Source organism: Echeneis naucrates, chromosome 16, assembly GCF_900963305.1.
Source record: "Echeneis naucrates chromosome 16, fEcheNa1.1, whole genome shotgun sequence".
Taxonomy (NCBI): Eukaryota; Metazoa; Chordata; class Actinopteri; order Carangiformes; family Echeneidae; genus Echeneis; species Echeneis naucrates.
This window is the reverse complement of record NC_042526.1, coordinates 677,624-704,652: the sequence shown is the minus strand read 5'-3', so window position 1 is coordinate 704,652 and position 27,029 is coordinate 677,624. Positions and strand designations below refer to the sequence as shown.

At 46.7% G+C, this 27,029-nt stretch overlaps 3 protein-coding genes across 4 annotated transcripts; all 3 read left to right on the top strand.

Annotated features, from left to right (window-relative positions):
• Positions 1-276: 276 nt before the first annotated feature.
• On the top strand, positions 277-6,398 carry slc7a10b (solute carrier family 7 member 10b). The gene is made up of 12 exons (XM_029522344.1): positions 277-490; positions 2,351-2,555; positions 2,748-2,899; positions 3,735-3,860; positions 3,938-4,091; positions 4,431-4,554; positions 4,794-4,897; positions 4,969-5,065; positions 5,598-5,747; positions 5,839-6,016; positions 6,175-6,276; positions 6,361-6,398. The coding sequence occupies exons 1-12, from the start codon at positions 277-279 to the stop codon at positions 6,396-6,398; spliced, it is 1,644 nt and encodes a 547-aa protein (XP_029378204.1).
• Positions 6,399-8,122: 1,724 nt separating this feature from the next.
• dus2 (dihydrouridine synthase 2) lies at positions 8,123-14,482 on the top strand. Of its 2 annotated transcripts, none has more exons than XM_029522235.1 (16): positions 8,123-8,192; positions 8,591-8,790; positions 10,347-10,392; positions 10,815-10,906; positions 10,998-11,041; positions 11,306-11,366; positions 11,442-11,489; positions 11,579-11,644; positions 11,961-12,031; positions 12,124-12,210; positions 12,353-12,521; positions 12,612-12,733; positions 12,822-12,962; positions 13,056-13,143; positions 13,257-13,330; positions 13,871-14,482. In XM_029522235.1, exons 2-16 carry the CDS (start codon positions 8,671-8,673, stop codon positions 14,109-14,111), a joined length of 1,470 nt encoding a protein of 489 aa, XP_029378095.1. In that variant the 5' UTR covers positions 8,123-8,192; positions 8,591-8,670; the 3' UTR covers positions 14,112-14,482. The 2 variants fall into 2 exon arrangements, with proteins under 2 accessions (XP_029378095.1, XP_029378094.1); XM_029522234.1 differs by having other exon boundaries at positions 8,130-8,563; positions 8,653-8,790.
• Positions 14,483-15,675: 1,193 nt separating this feature from the next.
• On the top strand, positions 15,676-27,015 carry LOC115056580 (nuclear factor of activated T-cells, cytoplasmic 3-like). The gene is made up of 10 exons (XM_029523121.1): positions 15,676-16,054; positions 18,937-19,642; positions 19,713-20,114; positions 20,655-20,817; positions 21,612-21,811; positions 22,023-22,195; positions 22,528-22,668; positions 22,738-22,793; positions 23,928-24,633; positions 26,288-27,015. Exons 1-10 carry the CDS (start codon positions 15,982-15,984, stop codon positions 26,422-26,424), a joined length of 2,757 nt encoding a protein of 918 aa, XP_029378981.1. The 5' UTR covers positions 15,676-15,981; the 3' UTR covers positions 26,425-27,015.
• The last annotated feature ends 14 nt before the right edge of the window (positions 27,016-27,029 follow it).

Here is a 27,029-nt window from a genome sequence, read left to right as displayed (position 1 = left end):
ACACCAAATATATGCATGTATACAGCTGTAAGTTGTGTATTTTTATTTGTACTTTATAATCAGAATAATAATGCGTTCGTATTTTTCGGTGTCCTGCTCCGACCTTTAAAGTCCCCTGAAGGACCCGGACCCGGACCCGGACCCGGACTGTGTGAGACCGGGTGGCTCGGTCCGTCCTCCCGGTGTCCGTGAACGCAGCACGCGGGGTCCGGGGTATTTAACATTCTGCCCCGGACAGCGGCCGGTTGTTGCGCAGGCGCAGCCCATTGAGTCTGCATGAATACGGAGCGAGGAGAGGACAGGAGGACTGGGGGGGACCTGGACTGGGACTGGGACAGGACGGACCAGACCGGACCCGGGCAGGACATGGATGGACCGAACGGCAGCAGCGGCCTCCGGACGGAGGGGCCGAAGAAGAAGAAGCTGGACCCGGACAGGGTGACCCTGAAGAAGGAGATCGGGCTCCTGAGCGCCTGCACCATCATCATAGGTGAGACCGGGACCAGAACTGGGACCGGGACGGGAGCGTCCCCTGGGCCCTCAACCAAAAAACAACCAACGGGCTCATTTATCATCAACAAGTGATGGAAGAACCCCGCAGCAGAACCCCAGAGACTCCATGTTTGTTTGTTTGTTTGGATGGGGACTCGATCTCAGTTGTGGTTGTGGTCCGGCTGGTTCTGGATCCGAAAGACCAGCATGGACCTGGAAGGTTTGGGGGGTGGTGTTGTTGGTAAAAGTCCTTTTTAAAGCATCTGTTGTTGACTGAAGACTTCCTGCTGAAGTTGTCCTGGAAATGTAAAATTAGGTCCGTTTTCCCATAGACTTCAATCTGATCTGACTCCCGCTCACTGCCAGTCGCCCCCTGGTGGTCATCAGACAGAATGAAGGTGTGACTCCACCTCACAGACCCAGAGGCCTGCAGTCCAGGAGACTGCCTGTGATTGAAGTCTATGGGAAAATGTCCTCATACGTCTGATCCGCCAATCAGCTGGCTCCTCCTCTAAAGATGGCCGACAGATGGGTCAAAGGGTTTGAAGCAGAACGTTTGTTTTGGCTGGTGTGTGTTGGTGCAGGGTTAGCTGAACTTGTGTTTCCACCCTCAGGAGGTCATCAGGAGGTCATCTGGACCTTCAGCCTGTTGGCCTTGTGCGGAGCAGCAGGACTCCTGGGGGGTGGACGCCCCCCCAGCAGCCTGCGGTCCATCACTGTGTGTTATGTAACAGCTGTCTGTGCCACTTGGCTGCCTCCTGCTGAGCGACCGGCCGCTCAGTGTGTGAATGTGTGTGTGCTGCTGCTCCACGCTGCAGGCCGGCCGCTGACTGATGGCCTTCCACCAGGGGCGTTGCTAGGCCTGCAGCTTTGGGGGCCTAACCCCCCCCCCCCCCCCAACACACACACACAGAGCCTCACTATTTTAATGCCAATCACACTTACAAATGCAATCGATACATTTGAGGGGAGTTTTCCTGTTTCATAGTGTGTTCACATGAATGCACATTATTCCTTTCACTCACATTTTGGTTAGATAATGTAAATACTGTGGAATAACTTTATTATAATCTGGTATCGTTCATTGTTCCAGTTTGATGTTAAAAGACAGGAGGAAGTATGCCTGTTTGTTGGCCTGCTTTATTATCAAATGTATGTTGTTACCGCAGTCTGAAAATAAAAACAGCCCGATAAATTTCCCAGCCGACGGAGTAACCAGTGCGTTAACGTTCTGTGGATAAGCTAGCTACTTTAGCTGGACTCTCCTGATATTTAATTATTAATATCATAATTTCAATTAACATCTGGCTCTGCAGGTCTCTGTAGGTCTCTGCAGGTCTCTGTAGGTCTCTTCAGGTCTCTGCAGGTCTCTGTAGGTCTCTGCAGGTCTCTGTAGGTCTCTTCAGGTCTCTGTAGGTCTCTTCAGGTCTCTGCAGGTCTCTGTAGGTCTCTTCAGGTCTCTGCAGGTCTCTGTAGGTCTCTGTAGGTCTCTGCAGGTCTCTGTAGGTCTCCGTGGGTCTCTGTAGGTCTCTGCAGGTCTCTGCAGGTCTATTCAGGTCTCTTCAGATCTCTGTAGGTCTCTGTAGGTCTCTGCAGGTCGAAGGCCCACAGGGTCAGGGGTCAAAGGTCACTGATCCAGCACACAACACACAGCTGCAGACAGTCCACCAGCAGACACGTGGACATCAGAACTGGACCACGGAGGTCTGGGAAGACATGGACCAGGATGCATTATGGGAAATCTTGGCTCCTTCATTCCAACAATGGAAACAGCTTACTGATCCCATGTAGAGGAATTATGTTACTAAACACAGACAGTCAGAAAAGTCCAGGCTCATCTTCTCCTCGCTCTCCTCAGGGAACATCATCGGCTCCGGGATCTTCATCTCTCCAAAGGGGGTCCTGGAGCACTCGGGCTCGGTGGGTTTGGCGTTGGTGGTTTGGTTATTGGGAGGCTGCATCGCCGCTCTGGGCTCCTTATGCTACGCCGAACTGGGCGTCACCATCCCCAAATCGGGGGGGGACTACTCCTACGTCACCGAGATATTCGGTGGCCTAATGGGGTGAGTAACGAGATACACAACAGTCAACGTTCAAAGAGTGAACTGAACCTTTCTGCTGAAAAACCAAATCTGACCGGCAGCCTGATTGGACGAAGGCTCCGTCTCCTCACAAATCTGTAGGATTTAGTTCTAGAGATGAAAATCTGAGCACCGGTGTGACAGCAGTCAGTGGACGTGTTGTTGAATGTCCAGGTTTCTGCTGCTGTGGAGCGCCGTCCTCATCATGTACCCGACCACGCTGGCCGTCATCGCGCTCACCTTCTCCAGCTACGTCCTGCAGCCCGTCTTCCCAAACTGCGTCCCTCCGTATATGGCGACGAGGATGCTCTCCGCCACCTGTCTGCGTAAGTGACATCACCGCCTGGATTCAGGTACAAAACACAGCCTGCAGGGTTGGATGGTGGGCCATGTGGGCGGGGCCAGGAGGGGGAGGGGTGAGTTTCGTTGTGACCAGATGGACCTCCGTTGATGCATCTTGCTGCTGACTAACGCACATTCTCCTGATCCGTCCTCTGTCGTAGTCCTCACGTTGATCATCATCCAGCTTCAGTCTGCCACATTTGGATATTTGGACACCTGGAATCTTTAAGACATAAATACGTCGTCCTACATCAACATATATAATCCAAATAATCAACGCTGTCGTTGCTGAAGACTATTTAAACTGTTTAAATACTCATGTTCGATGTGAACAGGGTTAGGGTTAGGGTTAACCCTGCACCGAGCTGTGTGAGCGATGACCGCCCTCCTCTGTTGGGGGGGGGGTGAGTTGGGGCCGGGGGGGCTTGCCACATTTTGTTTGCCCCCCTCGCAACGGAAGTGTTTTTGTTTTGTGGGGCTGACAGCTCGTCTTTGTGGCGGAGAGCGGGGCAAAGCCGGTGACAATGATGGACGAGGTGAAACAATCGCCCCCTCCCTCCCTCGCCCGTTTCCCACATTCCTGCCTCCCTTGGCAACCGGCCACTGCCGCCCACCGACACCGGGACCCTCCGAGTCGGGATGGAGGGAAAGGAGCAGCAGTCAGTGGGATTAGAAGGCGTTCACAGGCCTGGGGGTGCATTATGGGAAACGTAGGCTCCAGTGTTCTATCCAAACAGCCATACAGTCCAAAGTAAAGGTCAAAGGTCATATCTGTGTTTGGATGATGAGCTGATCTGGTCCTCTGCTCTGATGCCTCAGTCCTCCTGACCTGGGTGAACTGCTCCAGTGTCCGAATGGCCACCAGGATCCAGGACGCCTTCACGGTGGGGAAGCTGATGGCGCTGGGTCTCATCATTGTTGTCGGCCTGGTGCAGATCATCAACGGTAACCTGAAGTTTGGCTGCTTCCTGGCAGGGCAGAAAAGGAAATCCTCCCTGAAACGTGTGACGTTTGTCTTCCAGGGAACTACGAGGCTCTGACGCCTCAGGTGGCCTTCGCCCTGGACAGGACGCCGTCGGTCGGACAGATCGCGCTGGCCTTCCTGCAGGCGTCCTTCGCCTTCAGCGGCTGGAACTTCCTCAACTACGTGACGGAGGAGGTGGTTGAACCCAGACGGTGAATATTTCCTGCTCACCTTCACCTTTTCAGCTTGATGATCCGTATTTTGTCTCATTTGATTGTCCCTTTTTCTTTGTGTTGACTTTTTCTCATTGGTTGCTTTTTTTTAAGCTGCGTCAGAAGAGACCATTTCTACTATCAGACATCTTGTTCATTTCATTTTCAACACGCTTTCAGTCAGTTTAGAGGCCGATGTTCTAAAAGTCTGTAGAGACAGATGACGTTATTAAATAAAGCACATGCTGAGGGATCCTGATTTTTTGTGTGTCTGTGATCAACCTTCATGTCGTCTGATGATTCTTTTGGTTTCATCTGCTCGGCCGTGTCGTCGGTCAGGAATCTACCTCGTGCCATCTACATTTCCATCCCATTGGTGACCTTCGTGTACACGCTCACCAACATCGCCTACTTCTCCTCCATGTCGCCCGAGGAGCTGCTGTCGTCCAATGCTGTGGCTGTAGTGAGTAACATGGCAGAGTCAGGTCAAAGGTCACATGAACTGTGATCAGAACCTGGAAACAGCAGATCAGACAGTGAACATTAAACTAAAAATAATTAGTTCATGATGATTTAGATCAATCAAGAAAAAAGAGAGGAAGGGAGGTCATGATTTTATTTTATTCATATCGTTTATTGTCATAATAATTCATCTTTTGTGTTACTGTCGATGTAAAGCTCACAGACTGTTTTGTTGCTCAGACGTTTGGTGAGAAGCTGCTGGGAATGTTCTCCATCATCATGCCCATCTCCGTGGCTCTGTCCACCTTCGGGGGGATCAACGGTTACCTGTTCACATCGTCCAGGTGAGCTCCTCCTCCTCCTGGTCTTCAGCTGTAAGGTGGCAGCTGACGGTCCGTTGTGTTCCTGCTTCCAGGTTGTGTTTCTCCGGGGCCAGAGAGGGTCACCTGCCCAGCCTGCTGGCTATGATCCACTACAAGAGCTGCACCCCCATCCCTGCTCTCCTGGTCTGCGTAAGTCCAGTCCCATGTAGATTTCTGGTCTGGACTCTATATGGTACTTTTCATCTTGATGTCTGAAGCATCAATGAAAATAACCAAAAAATGGATTAATTTTTTAATTTAGACTTTAGATGAAAATGATGAAATTCCAAAGGCAGATGTTAGACCAGAGGGTCTGAAGGTCTAAAGGTCTAAAGGTCCAGACGGTCTGAAGGTCTGAAGGTTTAAAGGTCTGAAGGTCTAAAGGTCTGAAGGTCTAAAGGTCTGAAGGTCCAGACGGTCTGAAGGTCTGAAGGTTTAAAGGTCTGAAGGTCTAAAGGTCTAAAGGTCCAGACCGTCTGAAGGTCTGGAGGTCTAAAGGTCCAGATGGTCTGAAGGTCAGAAGGTCTGAAGGTCCAGACGGTCTAAAGGTCCAGACCGTCTGAAGGTCTAAAGGTCTAACGGTCCAGACCGTCTGAAGGTCTAAAGGTCTAAAGGTCCAGACCGTCTGAAGGTCTAAAGGTCTAAAGGTCCAGACGGTCTGAAGGTTCCTTGTCTGTTGCAGTGCACGGCCACCATTGTGATTCTCTGCATTGGCGAAACGCACAACCTGATCAACTACGTGTCGTTCATCAACTACCTGTCGTACGGTGTCACCATCGCAGGACTGCTGTTCTACCGCTGGAAGAAGCCCAACCTGTACCGACCCATCAAGGTTCTAACAAGTCGGCACATTCCTCCCATTTCCTGTACGAAGGGTTTAATCTGTGAACCGCTGTGTAAGGCGTCGGCCATGTTTCCTGCAGGTGAACCTGCTGGTTCCCGTGTGTTACCTGATGTTCTGGGCGTTGCTGCTGGGCTTCAGTCTTTACTCGGAGCCGGTGGTCTGCGGTGTCGGGCTGGTCATCATGCTGACCGGCGTGCCCGTCTACTTCCTGGGTGTCCACTGGAAAGAAAAACCAAAGTGCATCTACAACTTCATCGGTGAGTTTCCACCGCTCCTTCTGCGTCAGCTTCCTTCGTCATCATCATGGTTACAGTAGCCCCCCCCCCCAATCCATCCCCCACTTCCTGTTCTATTTTCCTCTGATGAGAGAAAATGTTTCAGACCACGTAATGATCCTGGGCCTCTCTTCCTGCAGAGTGGGCGACGTACGTGGGCCAGCGGCTGTGCTTCGTGGTGTTTCCTCAGATCGACCCCATCGAGGTCGCCACCCCCTCAGAATGGACTGAGCGATCTTCCGGCAGGAGTAGTTTCTCTGCCAACTCATAAAAACTCTTTTCTGAATACACCAAGCTCTTTGATTTTGCTGTGTAAATCCACACAGGTGCGGGAGCTACCTGTCTGACCTTTGACCCCTTCTGAGACTGAGTGGAAACTCTGCACTTTTTTTTATTTTTCCCCTTTTCTACTAAGTGCTCAACAACCTAATGCCGACGGCGTCAATGTGAAAAGGACTTTATTATTGTTGTGGTTTCTTCTTCTGTAACACAACAGATCTCTGACTGACACTGTTGTTGTTTGCTGGTGTTTTTTTTTTTTGTGCCTTCAGGCCTTTTCACACACAAGTCCAAACCGATCCGTCTGTCTGTGATTAGTTTTTCCTTCAGTGGAACTAACAACATTATCTCAGGTAGTTTGTCTTCTTTCTAATATCCTGTAATAATTCACCAAACGAAATACAGATAACAAAATACAGAATGTCCTTAACGCTCTGTTGAGAAGATTTCAGGGTTTCTATAGAATTGACTGAATTATATTTCAGACTTTCCACCTCAGAGTATGAAATTTAACACTTTAACCAGCGTGAACATTAAGACCCATTATTTATTAATACACTCTTATTGAGATGTTTACTGTAAATCTTTCATCTTTCCATCTGTATATAATGCTAATCTTTGTCATAAATAATTTAACCTGATTGGCAGAAAATTGTGTGATAATGTAAATTGACATAACTTATGGATTAAAAATAACATTTGTGGAAATTGTTTGTGTTTCTGACCGTTATCAGTTTGTGTTTTTAACATGAAGCCGGTTCAGGTGTAGACGATGTCACTTCCTTATTGCAGGCAGGAGAAACGACGGAGCTCTGTAAAGTAAATTAAAGGTCCGTGTCCTCTCTGTCCGGACTCTGAGCTGAAACCTGCCGTCCAAACTTTTGGAACTTTGTGATGTCACAACAAAGCAGTCAGCACCTTCAGTCACTCAGAGACTTGGTGTGAAAAGGCCTCCACTGGGAAACTGTAACTGATTCGTGATATTAGATTTTAATATTTGCTTGAAACACTTTTGGCTTTGTTGTGTTTTTGGTTTTTGTGTTTAGCAGTTCAGCATCTGAACTTTGACACAAACCGAGCTGAAGCTCCTTCATCTCGTCCTGCTGTTGTCAGATGTAGAAACCAGGAGTCTAATTCTAACGGCAGTGGATGAAGAAACAGAACGCGTCCTTTTCTGAATGAATCTCTCCGGTTCGATCGCCTCTGCGGTCACAGAGGTCATTGTGCTCGTTGAGCCTTTAACATTTTTAGAAATGAATCAAAAATCAGAGCGCTGCCTGAATTCTGTGGGACAACATATGTTACAGTTTGTGTATTTGTTGTTTTGTCACACAACCATCTTTGAACGGAGTCCAGGTCTATTGGAGATATTTATACAAAGAGCCAGTTTAACAGTTAATATCCTTAATTACTGTTTTTCTTTTGTTTATTTATTTATTTTTATGAATCTCTGGTGTGAATAATTCACACAGAACAGCTTTTAATGGAAACTGTCAGTTTACAGGTCAGTGTCACTGGAATCTGACGGTGGTGTCGCCCCCTGATGGTCATTAGATAGAATGCAGGTTCATCAGCGTCATCTCACTGAGTCTCCAGAGTCCTGGTCCTGGTCCTGGTCCTGGTCCTGGTCCAGGTTCAGGTTCAGGTCCTGGTCCTGGTCCTGGTTATGTTGGTTACCTCTCAGCTGAAATGCATTGCGGGAGTTTAACCTTAAGCCTTCGTCATGAATCGACAGACACCAAACTCCGCCCCCTGCCGGCTCTCTGCGTCACTCACCTTCATCAAGCCGGTCTGTGACGCAGCGATGACGCAGGAGTCCAAACAGGAAGTGGAAACGGAGCACGCTTCAGTTTTGCCGACACATGATCGACATCAGCTGGTGGGTCGGTTTGATTTAAGGTTCGGGTTCGGATTCGGATTCGGGTTCAGGTTCGGGTTAAACAGTTTAAATCATTTTGATTTGGATCCGTGAGCTTCCCGACTGTAGCCACATTTAGGCTACATGTTAGCATAAACCAACAGCCAGACTCCATTCAGAGAAGTCGCAGTTTGAATACTTATTTTAATTTTGGATCATCAAACTCGCCTCAGATAACAAAAGTTAACCTCGTTTACAAACCGAGATCGATCCGGAGTGAATTCGGCTGTTGGATGTTTCCGCTGACAGCATCCACATTTTAAATTAGCTCTGTTTGGTCAAGTTCTCCTCTCCGGTGGTAAAAGTTGGGGATCTCTGCTGTCTGCTGCTCGGTGAGCTGATTAAGTCTATAAATTCAGCTCTCAGGTTTAACTACAACAACCGGCCTTAAACCGAGTTCGGTTTGCGGTCTGTCCCTCAGCTGGACCGGAGCTCCGTGATGGCAGCAGGCCGGCTGAGCTTCACCAACATCACCGCCCTGGCCCCCATGGTCCGGGTGGGGACTCTGCCCATGAGGCTGCTGGCTCTGGACTATGGAGCTGATGTGGTCTACTGTGAGGTGAGAACTGATGAGAGAACTGATGAGAGAACTGATGAGAGAACTGATGAGAGAACTGATGAGAGAACTGATCTGAGAACTGATCTGAGAACTGATCTGAGAACTGATCTGAGAACTGATCTGAGAACTGATGAGAGAACTGATCTGAGAACTGATCTGAGAACTGATGAGAGAACTGATGAGAGAACTGATGAGAGAACTGACGAGAGAACTGATCTGAGAACTGACGAGAGAACTGACGTGAGAACTGATCTGAGAACTGATCTGAGAACTGATGAGAGAACTGATGAGAGAACTGACGTGAGAACTGACGTGAGAACTGACGAGAGAACTGACGTGAGAACTGATCTGAGAACTGATCTGAGAACTGATGAGAGAACTGATGAGAGAACTGATGAGAGAACTGATGAGAGAACTGATCTGAGAACTGATCTGAGAACTGATCTGAGAACTGACGAGAGAACTGACGAGAGAACTGATCTGAGAACTGATCTGAGAACTGATCTGAGAACTGACGAGAGAACTGACGAGAGAACTGACGAGAGAACTGACGAGAGAACTGATCTGAGAACTGATCTGAGAACTGATCTGAGAACTGACGAGAGAACTGACGAGAGAACTGACGAGAGAACTGACGAGAGAACTGATCTGAGAACTGACGAGAGAACTGACGAGAGAACTGACGAGAGAACTGACGAGAGAACTGACGTGAGAACTGACGAGAGAACTGATCTGAGAACTGACGAGAGAACTGACCTGAGAACTGACGTGAGAACTGACGTGAGAACTGACGAGAGAACTGACGTGAGAACTGACGTGAGAACTGACGAGAGAACTGACGAGAGAACTGACGAGAGAACTGACGAGAGAACTGACGAGAGAACTGACGTGAGAACTGAAGTGAGAACTGACGTGAGAACTGACGAGAGAACTGACGAGAGAACTGACGAGAGAACTGATCTGAGAACTGACGTGAGAACTGACGTGAGAACTGACGTGAGAACTGACGTGAGAACTGACGTGAGAACTGACGAGAGAACTGATCTGAGAACTGACGTGAGAACTGACGTGAGAACTGACGTGAGAACTGACGTGAGAACTGACGAGAGAACTGATCTGAGAACTGATCTGAGAACTGAAGTGAGAACTGACGAGAGAACTGACGTGAGAACTGATCTGAGAACTGATCTGAGAACTGATGAGAGAACTGATGAGAGAACTGACGAGAGAACTGATGAGAGAACTGACGAGAGAACTGATCTGAGAACTGACGAGAGAACTGACGTGAGAACTGATCTGAGAACTGATCTGAGAACTGATGAGAGAACTGATGAGAGAACTGACGAGAGAACTGATCTGAGAACTGATCTGAGAACTGACGAGAGAACTGACGAGAGAACTGACGTGAGAACTGATCTGAGAACTGAAGTGAGAACTGATCTGAGAACTGAAGTGAGAACTGACGAGAGAACTGACGAGAGAACTGACGAGAGAACTGAAGTGAGAACTGATCAATTCTGATGTATCAATGCTGTGAACTCTGCTGTCTGTTTCAGGAGCTGATTGACATCAAAATGGCCCAATGTCAGAGAGTGGAGAACGGTAAGAAACACACACATTAGAGCCGGGAAACTCTGCTGTTAGTCATCAACACAAAGACACACTGTGAATACAAAAAGAGCGCAGAATAGACAAACTCTGTATGTTAAAATCACTCCACAGGGTGTAAAGTTATTTAAGAATATTAAAGAACTAAACTCCAAAGGTTGATGGTGTCACAGAAGACAGCAGAGAGTTCAGCTGAGTTATTGTTCAGTTATGGCTTTGGGAGGATTTCCTGCATCTGTTGCTATGACAACGAAACTGTAGCATCCTGATGGAGGTCAGGATTACCCACGAAGGACAGCGGTATGTCCAGTTTGCCGCCGTCTTTTTCAGCTTAGTGCGCTGGACTGGACAGACAGCTGCACACGTTGAACCAGCTGAAGGGTTCTGATCTCTGCTTTTCATTGTGTGTCCATCAGATGTGCTGCAGACAGTGGACTTTGTGGCTCCAGACGATCGGGTGATGTTCAGGACGTGTGAGAGGGAGAAGGACAGAGTCGTCTTCCAGATGGTGAGACAGGAAACGTCCGAACTGAACAGCAGTTCCCCTTAATTCACTGTAGACTGAAGTCAGAGCCAGTGAGCTGCTGCTGTTTTTACAGGGGACTGCTGATCCAGAGCGAGCGCTGACCGTGGCCAGACTTGTGTGAGTTCAAACAAAAACACAACACACAGTCGGCCAGGACAAAGTAATCCAGCACAGGACAGAAGAAGCAGCTTCATCTCCCCAATTTACAAATTCATGGAAGTAAAAAAAATCAGATTGATGTTTTGCATCAGTCTGTTCTAATCAGTCTTGTATCCTGTTCTGGATATAAAGGAATTGAAAGCAGTTTAAAGCAGTAACTCCCATGATGCTCTCTGGCTCCTGGCGAGCTGGTGACAAGTGTGTGTCTTCTGTCTGCTGCAGGGAGAAGGACGTAGCCGCTGTGGACGTGAACATGGGCTGTCCAAAGGAATACTCCACCAAGGTCAGTGACCTCCTGCTGTTGCTCTGACCTTTTGTCCGACCTCTGGCTGAACTTTGACCTTTGCTGTCCCCGCAGGGCGGGATGGGAGCCGCTCTGCTGTCAGACCCCGACATGATCGAGGCGGTGAGAACTTCCACTGTGTGGTTTCCATCAAATATCAGTCGCACTGATGGGACATGGACAGAAGGACTGTCTCTCTTTCTCTGCTGTAGATCCTCAGGAAACTCGTCTCAGGAGTTTCGATACCAGTGACGTGTAAAATCCGAGTCCTGCCTTCGGTGAGACCTGAAAACTTCACCTGTATCTCTCATCAGCGTTTTGGAGACTACCATTAAAATGAACATCATGTTGAAACTAGAGAAACTCATCATGACTGAGGGGGAGAAGGGACATTTTCCCATAGACTTCAATCCCCCCTAATGGCCATTAGACAGAATGCAGGTTTCAGGCTCTTTAAGTTCAGGGTCAAAAGTTTATATTAAAATGTCAAAAAGAAAGTGATAAATTATTTCAGAAGCTCTGAAAGAGGAAGTGAACCTGAAACGGCCTCTCAGTGTCCTCAGCAGCTTCTTACCAGTTTCCTGTTCTTCACAGTTGGAGGAAACGCTGAATCTGGTCCAGAGGATCGAGAAGACCGGCATCGCCGCCGTCGCCGTCCACGGCAGGTAAACCCCAGACTCGTTTCATCGGTGGATGTTTTTCTCTTTGGACTGAAGCTGTTTGTGTGAAGATGGAATCTGCTGTTTGGTGTGTTCAGGTTCAAGGAGGAACGTCCCCGACACCCAGTCCACTGTGACTACATCCGGGCCGTGGCTCAGGCCGTTTCCATCCCCGTCATCGCCAAGTAAATGCCAACGTTGTCCAAAGCTAAAGCTCCACTGAACTGAGACTGTGGTCAGATGGCGACCAAATGTTCCCGGAGCCTGACTGAAATGAGTTTTTAGGAGGCGCTGTGTGCTGATTGGTTGTTCTGGTTTCTGCTGCAGTGGCGGCTCTCTGGATCTGGTGAAGACTAACGGCGACATCGACGAGTTCAGGAAGGCGACCGGCACATCGTCGGTCATGTTGGCTCGCGCCGCCATGTGGAATGCATCAGTGTTCGCCTGTGAGGGGCCACTTCCTGTGGAGAGGGTCATGGAGGAATACCTGAAATACGTGAGCATCCTCGTCGCTGACAGTTTGTAATAAATGCATCTTAAACAGAGCAGCCGTCAGAGACAGTCTGGACTGTTCCCTGTCTGTCAGGCGATCCGGTACGACAACCACGCCTTCAACACAAAGTACTGTCTGTGTCAGATGCTCAGAGACAAAGTGGAGTCTCCTCTGGGGAAGCAGGTCCAGGCGGCTCAGACCAACGCTGAGATCAGGTACGGGACTGGACCGGGCCCAGTGTGTGATACTGGCTCGGCTGCTGATGTAATGCCACGTGGCGTTGTCTGTGCTGTTGTGTTGCAGCGAGGCGTACGGGCTGCAGGAGTTTTACCGACAGACCCAGAACCAGCTGCAGGCCCGGAGGGACGCCCTGCAGAGCGGCAGCCAGCCCGTCCGGCCCGTGGTGGACGGAGATGTCACCACCATGGCTGTCAAGTTTGAGCGGTCAGTGTCCCGACTGGACCTGCATGTCCACCTGAATGAGAGATCAAAGTAAGTCAGCTGACGTTATTTGACCCGACCCGTCTGCGGCTGCAGGCGGGAGTATCCTCCTCAGATCACACCCAAGATGTTCCTGCTGGAGTGGAGCCGGCGAGAGAAGCTGGAGCAGCCGCAGTACGAGACGGTGAGAAACCCAAACTAACACTTACTGAGCTAATGTATCAGGCAGAGTAAGGGGCATTCTCCCATAGACTTCAACACAACCTGACTTCCTTGTGTTTTTGTCTGTGTTTTCAGGTGCAGCGCTCTCAGGATCGCAGCTTCCAGTCAACTGTGACTGTCGGAGACAAGAAATACAGATCTTCACTGTGGTCAGTACACACACAGTAACGCACACAGACACACACTCTCTCATGGCTCACATCACACAATCAGATTTAACTCATTACTACTTTACTTTACTCTTTGTAATTTCCTTTTTTATTTAACATTTTTGATAACTTGTTTACTTCACTACTTTACTTTTTAACTTTATTTTACTTTACTTACTTAGTTAAACTAAAATAACATAAAACTGATGGAGAAAATGGCAGATTGACTGTTTCACCTATTGCTGCTGTGACTTCACTCTCAGTAAACAGGAAGTCACTGACTGAATTTGTGATTTTAAAACTCAGAACACATCAATTTAAGGTTTTCCCCATATTGCTTCAAGTCTGAGTCACAGTTTCCATAAAATAAAACACCCTTAAAGTTTCTAACGTGTTTCTCTCTTTACGGACTTTAAACCTGTAAATTCCACTTTAACAGATTTGACTTTGTTTCATAAAAATATATTTACTGCTTCTGTGAACATTTGACAACTTCAGCTTCTTCCAAAAAGATTTAAACTCATGTTTCATCATTTTTAGGGAGAAGTCGAAGAAATTTGCAGAGCAAGCGGCCGCCATCGTCTGCCTGCGAGTTCTGGGGATCCCGGAGGGTCGTATCGGCGAGGAAGACTCCGGCCTGGTCTGTAAGAGGAAGAGGGAGGGGAAGGCCAACGGCACCACCGAAGAAGAGAGGAGCAAGAAACGACACGTAGCTGAAATTCAACAAGAAACCTCAAAGATCCCGGCGGTGGCCAACGGCGAGCGTCCAGAACAGGCGTAGCATCACGGAGGCGTTTGGGAGCTGTGGGACGTTTAGATCATCCTCTCTGGAACACTAAGCTGCTGGATTTCAGAATCATGTCTGGACTTCCTCCTTTCCTGGAATCTGTCTTCCTCTCAATCAGCCGGTTTTTATGTTTCATTGCATTAGTTTTAACCGGTCAGTTGGAGTCCAGACCAAGATGTCATGTGATATTTCAGAACTGGTTTGATTTTCAGTGAGAACCCTGGTGCCTTACAGAGGAACTTTTGTTTCTTTTTAATGGCTTCAAACTCATTATTTGTCTCCTGATTCCATCATTTGGTCTCTGATGTTGGATTAAATGAGTTCAGTTGTGTTCGTTGTTGTCACTGTTTACTTTTGTCCACTTTATATTTTCATTCCTTCATCCTGTTTTTACTTTTATCTGTTAAAGTTTTGTCTTAAGAGATGAATGAGGTTTTATTTTATCTCGTATTTGTTCACACGTCCTGAGACGCAGTCAGCTCAGACCAGCAGCTGAAGCGAAGCTTTGGATTTATGTTCTCAGTTTAATGAGTCCTGAAGTCCTGATCTGAACCTGAGACACCGAGACATGCCGCCTACGTCATCAAGTGGCTGGTGCATTCACAGGTGGTGGGAGATTCTGGAACAACTAAACCATTCATCAGATCCAACTACATAAACTGGATTTAATCTCACATGTTTTAAAGTCTTTAAGCATACAAAAAAAAAAACAAAAACAAACTGAACTAAACCTGCAAGAAAGGAATGTATTTTTAGAATATTCACAGGAACATCTGCAGAAGAGCAAACTTAAAATAAATAAGAAGCATAATTACCTTTCAGAATATTGAAAACATATGTCTGTAATATGTAGGGGAATGTAAAGGTACACAAAAAACAAAAACCCAACTCATTGTTTGCCAACACTTTATGCATTATTCTTAGAATTTAAAACTTTCAGAGTCAGAATATAAACAAATTACAAACATTTGAGAATGCTTATCTAAAAGTAAAGTAAAATTCAGGTCTGCCTGTAAATGGGTCTAAAATTACAGTAGCTCATTTATTAACCTAGATTCAGTTTTTATATTTATTTTAGAGAACTATATTTTTAATGATATTATATTTAGCACTGTTGAAAGGCTGCTTTTCTAATTTTATTTTAGTATCTACAGCAACAAAAGATTTTCTGCAGCTTTAATGTAAAGTGAAGCAGATCTTTAAAATACGTGATCAGATACTTCTGAGTAAAAATGTTGATGATGGATGTGACAGTCCAAATCTTACCAGTTCATTTATTTCCTTTCACAGTTTATTGTCATTTTATTGTGAACAACACAGCGAAATTAAAAGTGCTGCTCTGCTCGGAGCCACAAATCATCATTCTAAAATGAAGATAAAGAAACTCCAGACCCGATTGAAGCAACATAGTTCAGTTACACTCATCTGTTTAAGATTTTATTATATTCTTTGCATTTTAAACAGTTTTGTGTGTCTGTGTGCAGAAGTTGTGTAGTTAAACGAGCAGAGCGCTTGGAGCGTTACGGCGGAGTGTCCGAGGGGCCGTGAAGGCGCCACGCAGCGGAGTCGGACTCTCCGCCGAAGAGAAACCGCGAACGCAGCAAGTTGAGGCGGACACGGGGCCGGTGTTCGGTCGGTGTTCGGTCGGTGTTCGGTCCGTGTTTGGTCCGGAGCTCCGACTCACCGCCGAGTGGATGCCGCTCGGCCAAAACTTTTCTCAGCCCGGAGTTCGTCGACGTGTCGGCGGCGGACAGAAGAGTTCTGCTTTCGGTCGGATGGAAAGTGAGTGAGGCGGCCCGGCGGCAGAGACAGTCCGGCCGGGTGAACGGCTCCTCCCGCCCGGCCCAGCCCGGGACCCGCTCCGATGTCCGCGGCCAACTGCGCCGAGGAACTGGACTTCAGACTGGTGTTCGAGGAGGACGGGGGTCCGGGGACAGGTAGGAGTCCTTCTGGGGGGGGTTACTCACCCTAACCCCGACCCCGACCTGTTTGCTAACGAGCTAAGCTAACAACCGTTAGGCACAGGTGCACCGGAAGTCCGGCTTCCCAGGCTTCAAAATAAAACAGCCAACTCAAAATAACATAACGTTTTCAGCCTGTCAACATTTTGGTTTAGTTTAGTTTTATAGAACTTGTCAAATCAGATTTATTGATACAGCTCTTCACACATGTTTAATTTGGGGCTGATCTCAGCTGGTGGTTGAACCAACAGCCTCCATAAAGTCCACTCTGATAGTGAACGAGCTGGTAGGAAAAGGGAAGTGGACCTTCAGGAGGACTCTGGGATCTTTACTCTGCACCGAGCTGCTTCGGCCTGAGCCCGTTTGGGCTCCTGACATCCTGATTCCAGCTCCCTCTCCCATGATGCGGATCTGTCCGGGTCCAGGAGCAGTGAGGTCCTGGATCCTGATGCTTCCTCCACCCTGTCCTTACAGACGGACTGATCTCCATCTATGTTCACAGGCAGCTAGTCTGACATCTAAACTCGGCACTAAGTCCTCTGAGATCTGTTTTAGTGAGTCGTGCTTCACGTCAGCAGATGTGAGTTTCATGATCCAGGTCTGATAAATCCTAATTCCAGTTCATCCTGCACTCACAATGTAGATGTGAAGAATACAGTTGTTGTTGTTTATGAGTGGAGGTAGATTGTGTTTGTTCATCACACGATGAAGGTTTCATCTGTCGGGTCCTTTGGAGTCCGTGAAAGTCTTTTAAATGTGAAGTTTGAGCCTCGAACAGTCAAACCTCATGTAACCTCAGCTCTGGCAGGAATCATTTGCTTCTTGAGTTTTGATCATTTCCGTAACGGTGCAGCTCTGATCAAAGTGTTTCTCACTGTGGTGATACAGTATTTTACTTTGAAAGTTGTGACCGGAAGCCCCGTCTTATTTTGGTGTATGTGACACATCCAGCTGTCTGCTCTTCAGCTGAAGAGAATTTAAAATGTGATGAGATGAAGAGACCTATTCCCCCTCAGGTGGAGTCAGCTGATCACACTTATTGATCAGCTGTAGTTTTAGTTTATCATCAAACCATTCTGTCAAAACACAGACTATCCTCGATTACTCAAGAATCACTTGGTTATTTTATTAAAAGATGAGAAATTCCACTTTCTGCTTGTTTTATGCAGCTAGCTCATGTTCATTTTATTATCTCATGAACAATCACATTTTGACATATCAGAAGTTTTAAGAAGATTTGAATCAATGAAGAGGTTGATTAATCTGATGATCTGTTCATCAGAGTGATTAATCAAACAACAACGGTAGCTTTGTTGCATAAAACAAGACATTTTGGGAAATTGTGATTTATCACAGAAAAAAATGATTAATATTGAAAATATTTAGATATTCAAAGATTGGTCCAACAACAGAAAATTAGATGACAGCTATTTTATGAATCATTTATTTGTTGAAGAGATTTGAAAGTTAAACTATTGGCTTGACAAAACAACATTTAATGACATCGCTCAGCCTCAAAGAAATGATTCTGGAACAGGGAGTACTTTTACTGTGATATTACACATCACAACATAAACATCAGATAAAAAGATGGATGGATGAAGGGCAGAGCTGTGTGTGTTGGCTGGTTGTTTTTACATACAGAGGCTTTGCAGCCCTGCTGGCAGGTTTTACTTCCTGCTTTTCTAACTGTACCACATCCATCTGGCAGCGGGCTTTGACACCTACCCCTCCTCTTTCTGCCCCTGGGGGCAGTGGGGGGGGGCTGTTATTGCATCATTTCCCCTTTGTCCTCATCCTCTATATGAGGGTTAATTTGCAAAAGGCAACAAGCGAAGCTGGTGAAGCAAATTGCAGTTGCCACTCTGACACCTTTTTTTGCATGTAGTGTGTGTGTGAGATAGGAGGAGGGGTATTAATAGTCAGGCTGTGGTGAGGAGTGTGTGCAGCTGTGTGAATGAACGTACTCAAGTGTTGTAAAGAATGTGTCTCCATCATTGGTCCAGTGTGACTACTTCCTGTGCACACAACATGATAAATACACACTGTTTTTGTCAGTTACTGTCAGTAACAAACATCAGTGAGTGTTGTAGTTTTTAGTTCTGATGATCGATTATTAGAGTCAATCATGTTCAGTTCATTCAGCGATGCATCACAACAGGTCTGTCAGTCGACCAGCTGACTGACCAACAAAACATTTGGTTCTGAAAAGCAGCAGTAATAACACAGACAAAAAAAAACTGGTAAATGAGACAGTGATGTTTCCTGGTGACGCACATCAAGCCCAACATAGAACAGACAGGCTGATGGGAGCTTTGAAGACCATCATGTGCTGCTGGTGTGTGTGTGTGTGTGTGTGTGTGTGTGTGTGTGTGTGTGTGTGTGTGTGTGTGTGTGTGTGTGTGTGTGTGTGTGTGCAAAATGCCATGTTGAAGTACATTGATCCATTCTGCAGCAGCCACAGTGAACCTGAATTTAATGCAGTCACAAGATGACAAAAATTCATTGGACTCAGCTGTAGAGTCAGATTTCTGTCTGCTTCCAGCTCCACACACATACACACCTCCCTCACATTTCATGATCTTCAGGCTGAATGCTGATCAAAGATATTCAGATGATAGAAACTTTTGAATATTTGACATGTAGAGAATGACCCAAACCAGCAGGACTCTGCTGAGCTCAGATCCTCCCTCTGATGAAATGTGAGCCTTAAGATAATGTCTCTCTGTTAATTTGACCTGCTGGTTGTGCAGCTCTGAATGGGGTAACATGGCAAGAAAACACAATAAAAGAGTGTGTTTGCAATGCAAACGAAGTCACATCCCAGATTTACATGCTGGCTCTTCTCCTCCCTGCAGCTCCTGATGTCAGCGTGAGGCCACCTTCCTCCTCCACACAGGCTGTGGCTGGGCAGCCCGTCAGCCAGGAGCTGCAGCCTCTATATTTTTCCCCCGCAGACACCTACCAGTATGTAGGCTGCCACATCCAGGGGCCCCAGTATGGGGCCCAGAGGAACCCAAGACTGTTTGACTGCCCCAGTATCCAGATCACCTCCATAGCCCCGAACAGCCATGTGGAGCCCGACACTGGCCTTGAGGCTTTGGCAGTGGGTGGGGCAGAAGGGGGCTACCCTGATGCGTCCTGGCCCAGGGGCCAGCTGTACCTGCAGCTGGACCCCTGCTACCGGGACCCGGTTCTCTGCCCGAGCCCCTGCAGCAGCATGTCGTCCAGGAGCTGGATGTCCGATCTCTCCTCCTGCGAGTCTTTCTCTCACGTCTACGACGACACGGAGGGGGAGCTGTCCGATGCCACCTGCCTCCCACTGGGCTCCCCTCAGGGGTCACCTCTGGGGTCCCCGGGCTGTGGAGGCGGGGCCTTTGGGGTGGAGTTGTGGCAACAAAAATACCAACATCCTTTACCCTTCAGCCCAGTTCTGTCGCCTCATCAGTCGCCCCGTCAGTCGCCCCGTCAGTCGCCCCGTCAGTCGCCCCGTCAGTCGCCCTGTCACTCCCCTCGCACGAGTGTCACAGAGGAGAGCTGGATGAACCGTCGGCCCACTTCCAGGTACAAGTCATCCTGGCATCACCAGTGAAATGACAGAACTGCCTCAAACTCATCCTTACTTTCCTCACAGGCCCTCATCCAGACCGACCTCCCCCTGTGGAAAGAGACGCCACTCCGGTGCTGATCCTCATGCCCGCTCGCCCTCCCCTCACCACTCACCCATCCCCACTCCCAACGCCTCCCCACGGGGCAGCGTGACAGATGAAACCTGGGTCGGGAGCCCCGGTGGGGCTCTCGGGTCCCTCCTGATGTCTGGCTATCAGGAGCTGGATGTCCCCTCCAAGACAAGGAGGACGTCGGGCAGCCAGCTGGGCCTTCTTCCTGTTCAGGGAGACCCTGGAGCCCTGGAGCCCTTCCAGGATCCTCCTGGGGAGGAGGGACGTGATCAGGATGGCCTGGCTGAGCTCTTCCTTCAGGTGCCCTCCCACTTCAGCTGGAGCAAACCCAAACCTGGAAACTCTCCTGTGTTCAAGTAAGTGGTGCTGTCAATTCTTAAAGGAACAGTCTGTGTGTTAGTTCAGAAGATTGATGCCACTTTGTAATCTGTCTTTGAACTTCAGCATTTGCAGTCGTGTATAAGATGGGACTTTGATTGTTACCAGTAACCTTCTTGTGGCTCTGCTGATCACATGATTTAGCCAGGAAGCCATCAGGCACATAAAACAGAGATTAGAACATCCTGTGTTGAATTATGAATGCAGCTTCATCATTTTCATCTGGTTTAACGCTCCAGTCTTGCTCTAACACAAAGCAAGTAAACACATTTCTGAAATTCTTCTTAAAATGTCATCAAACTGCAAATATTTTTTTCCTATCAGCAACCTACAAATTTAGAGCTTCATATGTTAGAGGTCTAAATTTTGACTTCCCCAGAGTTTTGTTTATATTTGTGTTTATATCAATAAGGAGATATATCTGAACCAAAGACCATCTTGCCTACCTGTTAGATTTTATGGACTTTTAATGAATAGTGTAAGTGATTGGTGCCATGAAGGTCTCTGTCTCCCTGCAGAGCCTCGTCCCCCCCTCCCCTGGACTGGCCTCTTCCCAGCCAGTATGACCAGTGTGAGCTGAAGGTGGAGGTCCAACCCAAGTCCTACCACAGGGCTCATTATGAGACGGAGGGCAGCAGAGGGTCCATTAAAGCAGCTACCGGAGGACACCCTGTGGTCAAGGTAACGCACACAGTTTGACCCTTCACTGTTAACATTCACACAGAAAAGCAGGCTGAAAGTGTCAGACCAGCAGCAGGTTGTGTTTTTCTGCTGCTGAGGGAGAACTGCTCTTTGTGGATCCCCTGGATCAGAGAACAGAGGCAGGCTGACACAATTAAAGCTCCATCAAGGCCTTGGATGTAACAGACACCAGCACAGCTATTCTGGGTGTTATATTTTCACCCTGCTGCTGAAGTGAGCTTCTTTCTGCAAGATGTGTGAAAACTGGCAGTGTCACCAGAAAGACAAGTGAGCCGGCTGACTCCACCAGACCTTTTAATCACTGTGACAATTCAATCATTTATTCTTTGTGCCCATTATTGTTTATTGTTATTTACCACGTACAGCTGATCTACACTGAAGACAGATGAGGAATTTGATTCAGCAAATGATTAATTGATAGTAAACAATATATTTTTTCCCAACTTGCTAATCAGATTTGCTGGCGGACGATGATCAGAGTAATTGAATGTCTCGTTATCCAATTAATGTTTGTCAAACTGTGAAGAGTGACCACAGAGCAACTGAGTTGGTCAGTTCTATATTAAATCATCACATTTAGAGCTGTGGACAGGTCTTTTTAAGATTAAACAGGAAGACCAATGCATTGAAACACCAAATAACTCCCATTACTTTCACCGTCAGTTTAATCAGAATCGGACATTTCCCTTTGTTTAATGTTGGATCATTCAACTGGAACGTCTTTGGATGTTTTAAGAGACATGAGATATTTATTCCTGAACTTCTGTCTACAGTTGAGCGGCTACGACGAGCAGCCGGTCAGCCTGCTGCTGTTCATCGGCACTGCGGACGACCGCTACCTTCGCCCTCATTCCTTCTACCAGGTCCACCGTGTGACGGGGAAGACGGTCACCACCACCTGCCAGGAGAAAATTATGGGTTATACCAAAGTCCTGGAGGTTCCTCTGATTCCAGAAAACAACATGTCCGTCAGGTAACAGAGGCAATGCAACCAGATTAACTCCAGTTAATGGTTCTTCTGGTTAAGAGTTTTATCAGGAAAATAAGGAAACATTCAGTGTGTGCTTTTAGTTAGTTCTTGTTTTCTGAGCTTCTCTCCCCAAGTCTGAACGGAGTCTTAAAAATGACAACTTTATCTCTGTGATGAGTCACGTTCTTCAGCTGATGTTTTTTTTGTTCCACAGCATCGACTGCGCCGGCATCCTGAAGCTGCGTAACGCCGACATTGAGCTAAAGAAAGGCGAGACGGATATCGGACGGAAAAACACGAGGGTGCGAGTCGTGTTCAGGGTCGCTGTCCCTCAGCCAGACGGCCAGTTGTTATGGCTACAGACAACGTCTATTCCAGTGGAGTGCTGTAAGTCGCCTCTAATATTATCAACCTGCTAATGTAAGTACTGCTGATTCTTCTTCTTTTTTTATCCAGTGCATTACAGGCAGCAAAAAGAGAGTCAGAGAAGAAGAAGTTTCTCTTTATTGCAAAACCATATTATAACAAAACAAGAAGAGGAAGCTCAAGGGAAGACAGATAAAGCTTAAAGCGTGTGTAAAACGTGGATAAACATGGATCATTATCAGCTTCGTTCCTTCCTGCATGAATGAATATTCCCTCCTGCCGTTGTCCTGGAGAACCCAGCATGTATCCAAAAACCACCACTAAAGTTGTTTTTGTGTGTGTGTGTATTTCAGCCCAACGCTCCGGCCAGGAGCTTCCTCAGGTGGACAGCTTCAGTCCAGCCAGCTGCCCTGTGGAGGGAGGAGAGGAGCTGCTCATCACCGGAGCCAACATCTCCGCTCAGTCCAGGGTGGTTTTCACGGAGAAAGGCCCCGGTAAGACCAGCTCAGCATCAGCTTCACTTCACTCAACATGTTGGTTCTGACCATGTGACTCTCCCTCAGATGGAAGAGCATTGTGGGAAATGGATGCCAGAGTTGTGCCAGAGAAAAGCAGTGCAGTAAGTAGAAAGATTTTTCCACTTCTTTCTTATTCCTCAAATCTTAATTTAACAATATTAACAATATGTAGAATTTATTAAAACTTTTTTGTGGTTAACGTTAACAAAAAAAAAAAAGCAGTTTTTTTTTTTTTTTTTTAATAAAATACGGATCTAAAAATATTCAGTTTTATATAATTACTAATCAAGGACTCAACAATATGATTTGGCTGAAAAGGATAAAGAGATAATTACATAAACATTTTTGCAGTCGTTAGTTGTCCATCATTCGTAAACCTAAACTCCATCTAATGACCATCAGGGTACGACTCCACCTGTTGATGTCAATGGGAAAACGTCCCTACTTATAACCTGATTTATTGGCTGAGTGAACTTTTGCTGAATTATTTTATGGTCTCAGTCTTCAGGTCTTTTTCAACAAAACGTTTCATGATCTACGTCAGAGGAAACAGGCTACCATGACTGGTGGTGCGTTCAGTGACATCTGGACAGTGTTCACATTGTCGCACAAAGAGCCCTCTTTGTTGTCTCTCAGCTTTTCATAGGAATGATGAAATTTGATATGGCACACACATGATGTGTTTCTAATCTTTCATTTTTGGTGTGACCGATCAAATAAAGAAATCAAAATCAAAAATTCTGCTGCAGTTAGTAGCCTTGTTGGTTTCGGGGATTTTTGGGAGTTAAGCGGTCTGAAAAAGTCTGGACAGATCGCCTTGACTTAGACAAATACAACCTGTGTACTATCCCACTCCATCAGAAGGAGTCTAAACATGACAGTTCTTTATTCTTTATTGATTCAGATTGCTTCTGACTTCAGTCCCTTTTTTTCTTAGGAGGGTTTTCTTTTTTGAAGAAGAAGAAGCAAAAAGTTGATCATTTCAGCTTTTTGTTTAACTTATATCATCTGATTTTTGTTGAGCATGTTGATGATTGTAGTTTTCCTTCCTGCCTCAACACGTCGATCACACAGAAATCACTCATTTTTTTTAACTTACTTAAGATGGCAGGGAGGATTCCCTCAACAGGAAGTGCAAAGAGGAAACTCGAGAGCTTGTTCAAACCACAGTCTGAGACTGAGTGTGTGAGGGAGCACACTAATTGTATCATGTTCTCCGTGTCTCTGTCTTTCAGTCTAGCATTGTGGTGGAGGTCCCTCCTTACAATAAGAAGACTACAGGTCCAGTCCATGTCCAGTTCTACGTCTCAAATGGGAAGAGAAGAAGAAGTCTGATGCAGAGCTTCACCTTCCTGCCTGCTGTCAGACATCACCTTCCTGTGGCTGCTGCTGGAGCACAGCTGGTCAAGCAGGAGCACTGGGAGCTGGACCACATCTCCCATAATCCACCTGGATTCAACCCTGAGTTGTCGTATTATGATTCCTGTGACCTCTCAGTGCATTGTGGTCCTCCTTCCCAAGATGCGCCTTGTCTCCATCATCCTCCTCCTCCTCCCTCCATCCCTCTTCAGAGCCACTTAATGTTTCCTCATGCGTCCTCCTCCTCCTCCTCGATGCCTCCTGAGATCTCCTCTGTACCCCATCAGACCTTGATTCCACTCCAGACTTCGGTCATCCCTCCCCAGGCCTCTTCTGTCCCTCTTCAAACCTTCACCATCGCCCCGCGCACCTCCTCGCTTCCTCCCCAGGCCACCCCTGTTGGGCCTCAGAGGTTAAAATCTCCATCTCTGAGTCCCAGCAGAGCGTTTGGGACTCCTGCTGACGCCCAGAAGGGACAGCCTCTCCTCTCCAGCACCGGAAAAGTGCTGAGCATCAAGCAGGAGCCTGAAGACCAACCAAATCTGGGATCCTTGGGCCTCCAGGAGATCACACTGGATGATGGTAGGAGGCTGGATGTATTTTCCATTAATGGCTGTAGTGAGGGAACAATGGACAACAACAACAAAAAAAAAAACCTGTCAAACTGGTCCTGCAGTATAATCTACTCCTGTGCATTCCATAATGAGTTCAGGTGACCATAGAGGAGCCCTGACTCCACCTCTGTGGCCAGAGAGACTTTGACGATAAAAAAGAAAATGTATTGAGGGAATAATAGTGTAACTATGGCAACCATGTGCTCACATTAGCTCCGTTAGCACAGCTTGTCATCTTGACTCTTCCTCTGAGGCTAGCCCGAGGCTAATTGACTGTCTGATTTGTTAGTTAGCTGAGCCAGACATGCTAATTAGTTCCAATATAAATAAGATATTTATAATAAATATTTTATTCCCAACAGGAGCCTGAGGTGGATTATATAATGTGAAAAGTCATGACCATGAAGGAGGAAAAGATCTGCTCACACCCTAAAAGCTCTTAAATGGTTTAGTAAGACTTGTGATTTGGTTCTGAGACAGAGATCCACAAAAATCTAAATCAGTCCTAACTGTTGGTCTGGTCAGCTGCTCTCACTGTGTGTGTTTACACCGTGCTGCTTTGTGATGCTAGTTATTTATATGGCGGGGTGTGTGTGTGAATACTGTTTGTGTCTGATCTGGGTTATTAATAATCCATTCTGCTGGTTGCTGGTCTTGATGATGCAGATGGGGGTTAAATTTGGTGCTGTGTCTCAGCTGGTGCAGCAGCTGCTGGCGGGCCTTTGACCATGAGCTGCTCGATCTGGTGATGCTGAACAAATGTCAGGCTGAGGAGGCACTGGATCCGAATACCTGAGCTGCTGCAAATCCACCACAGTTACAAATACTCTGTTAAAGTGCCCGTGTTTTATAGGTGAATTAACTCTAAGCCATCAGCGTCAGCTGTCAGATATGTACATCATAAAATAAACCATATGTTGAAGCCTAAATGTGGCTCATTAACCCAGAAGTCCTGAGAGCTGGTTTTAAGGTTCAGTTTCTGAGTCCAGACTGAGGGTTTGAGACTTTAACTGGATTAACGTAGACCCTGGACCTGGTTCAACCTTTAGACCACACTTCTTACAGCAGCATCTCTGAAGCAAACCCTCGCCTGGACTGAAGAATAGATTTTGTTTATCCAGATGCAGGTTGTGTGTAAAGGGCAACCTGCTGGTGATGATCATCAGAGAGTTGTGTTGCTTCATACTCAGGTTTCACAGTCCCGCTATGAATAGACTAAATGAAGCATAGATGCCATGTGCTGCCCTGTTAATAGACTCAGCCCAGGCAGCTCACCTTTGACTGGCAGTTATAATAAACAGTCATTGAGTTGACTCGTGCGGATTGTAGCAGTTTGTCATTAAAAACCTCCTCCTATCTTTTCTAACCAAGCTCAGAGCTGTTTCAGTAAATTATTGTGACATCAGAAGAAACTGTTCCCTGCAAATGATTTTCCTGTTCAAAGCTTAGTGTTAGTTTCAGCTGCTCCCTCCTGTGGCCATCAGGTCCACCCTTTATTACTGCTGCACATTTAAAATAATTCAAAATTAAACATTGGACACCTGCGGTATAAAACCAGGAGTTGTTAAACATAAAAAGGTGAAAAATAATGTGTCCTGGTTTTGTTTTTTGTTTTTTTGCAGTGAACGAGATCATCGACAGAGACATTGGCAATCTGAGCGGTGGGAACCAGCCTGACCAGTATGACCAGTACCATCAGTACGACTGGGAGGACAAGTCTGGGGACGCCGCCTTATCGTTCAGTGAAGACCCTCAGTAACTGCTCCGCCTCCTTCTTCTACTGTTTTCTTTTTGGACAAAAGAGAGAGGTTGCATCTGCACCAAGTGCACAGAACTGATCTCCAAGTGCCTGAAAACCAATCAGCAGCCTCCAAGAGTCTGCCGCCTCGTCACTGTTCCCTCCTCCGTCTCAGGAATCATAGAGTAGAGTGGACTCGTACCTCACTGACAATCCAAAGAGTTCTCTTTTAGCCTTTCAGTCACAAATTGGAAGAAATGTAGAATAAAACAAAAGGGCTTTAAATACACTGTAAGATTAGAGCTTTAATGTGACTCAGTTTAACAATGTAACGTCATCACAGCTGCTGCAGTTGCACAAAAGTATTACAAAAATTATTTAATGGCCGGTTAATTAAGAAATCTATTTTTGATACGTAGTCCATTAAAAACTAAAGTCCTCCAGCTGATCATTTACATTTTTTACTGCTTGGTTTTACTCTGTTTACATGACTTCTGTTCAACCTGATCTGTGTTGGTGTGAAGCTTCAGACACTGAATTATAGAAATGTATCACAAGGTTGAAGTAAAAAAAAAAAAATCTCACAAATAAAGATTGTGAGCTGTAAAATGATTTATTCTGTGAAA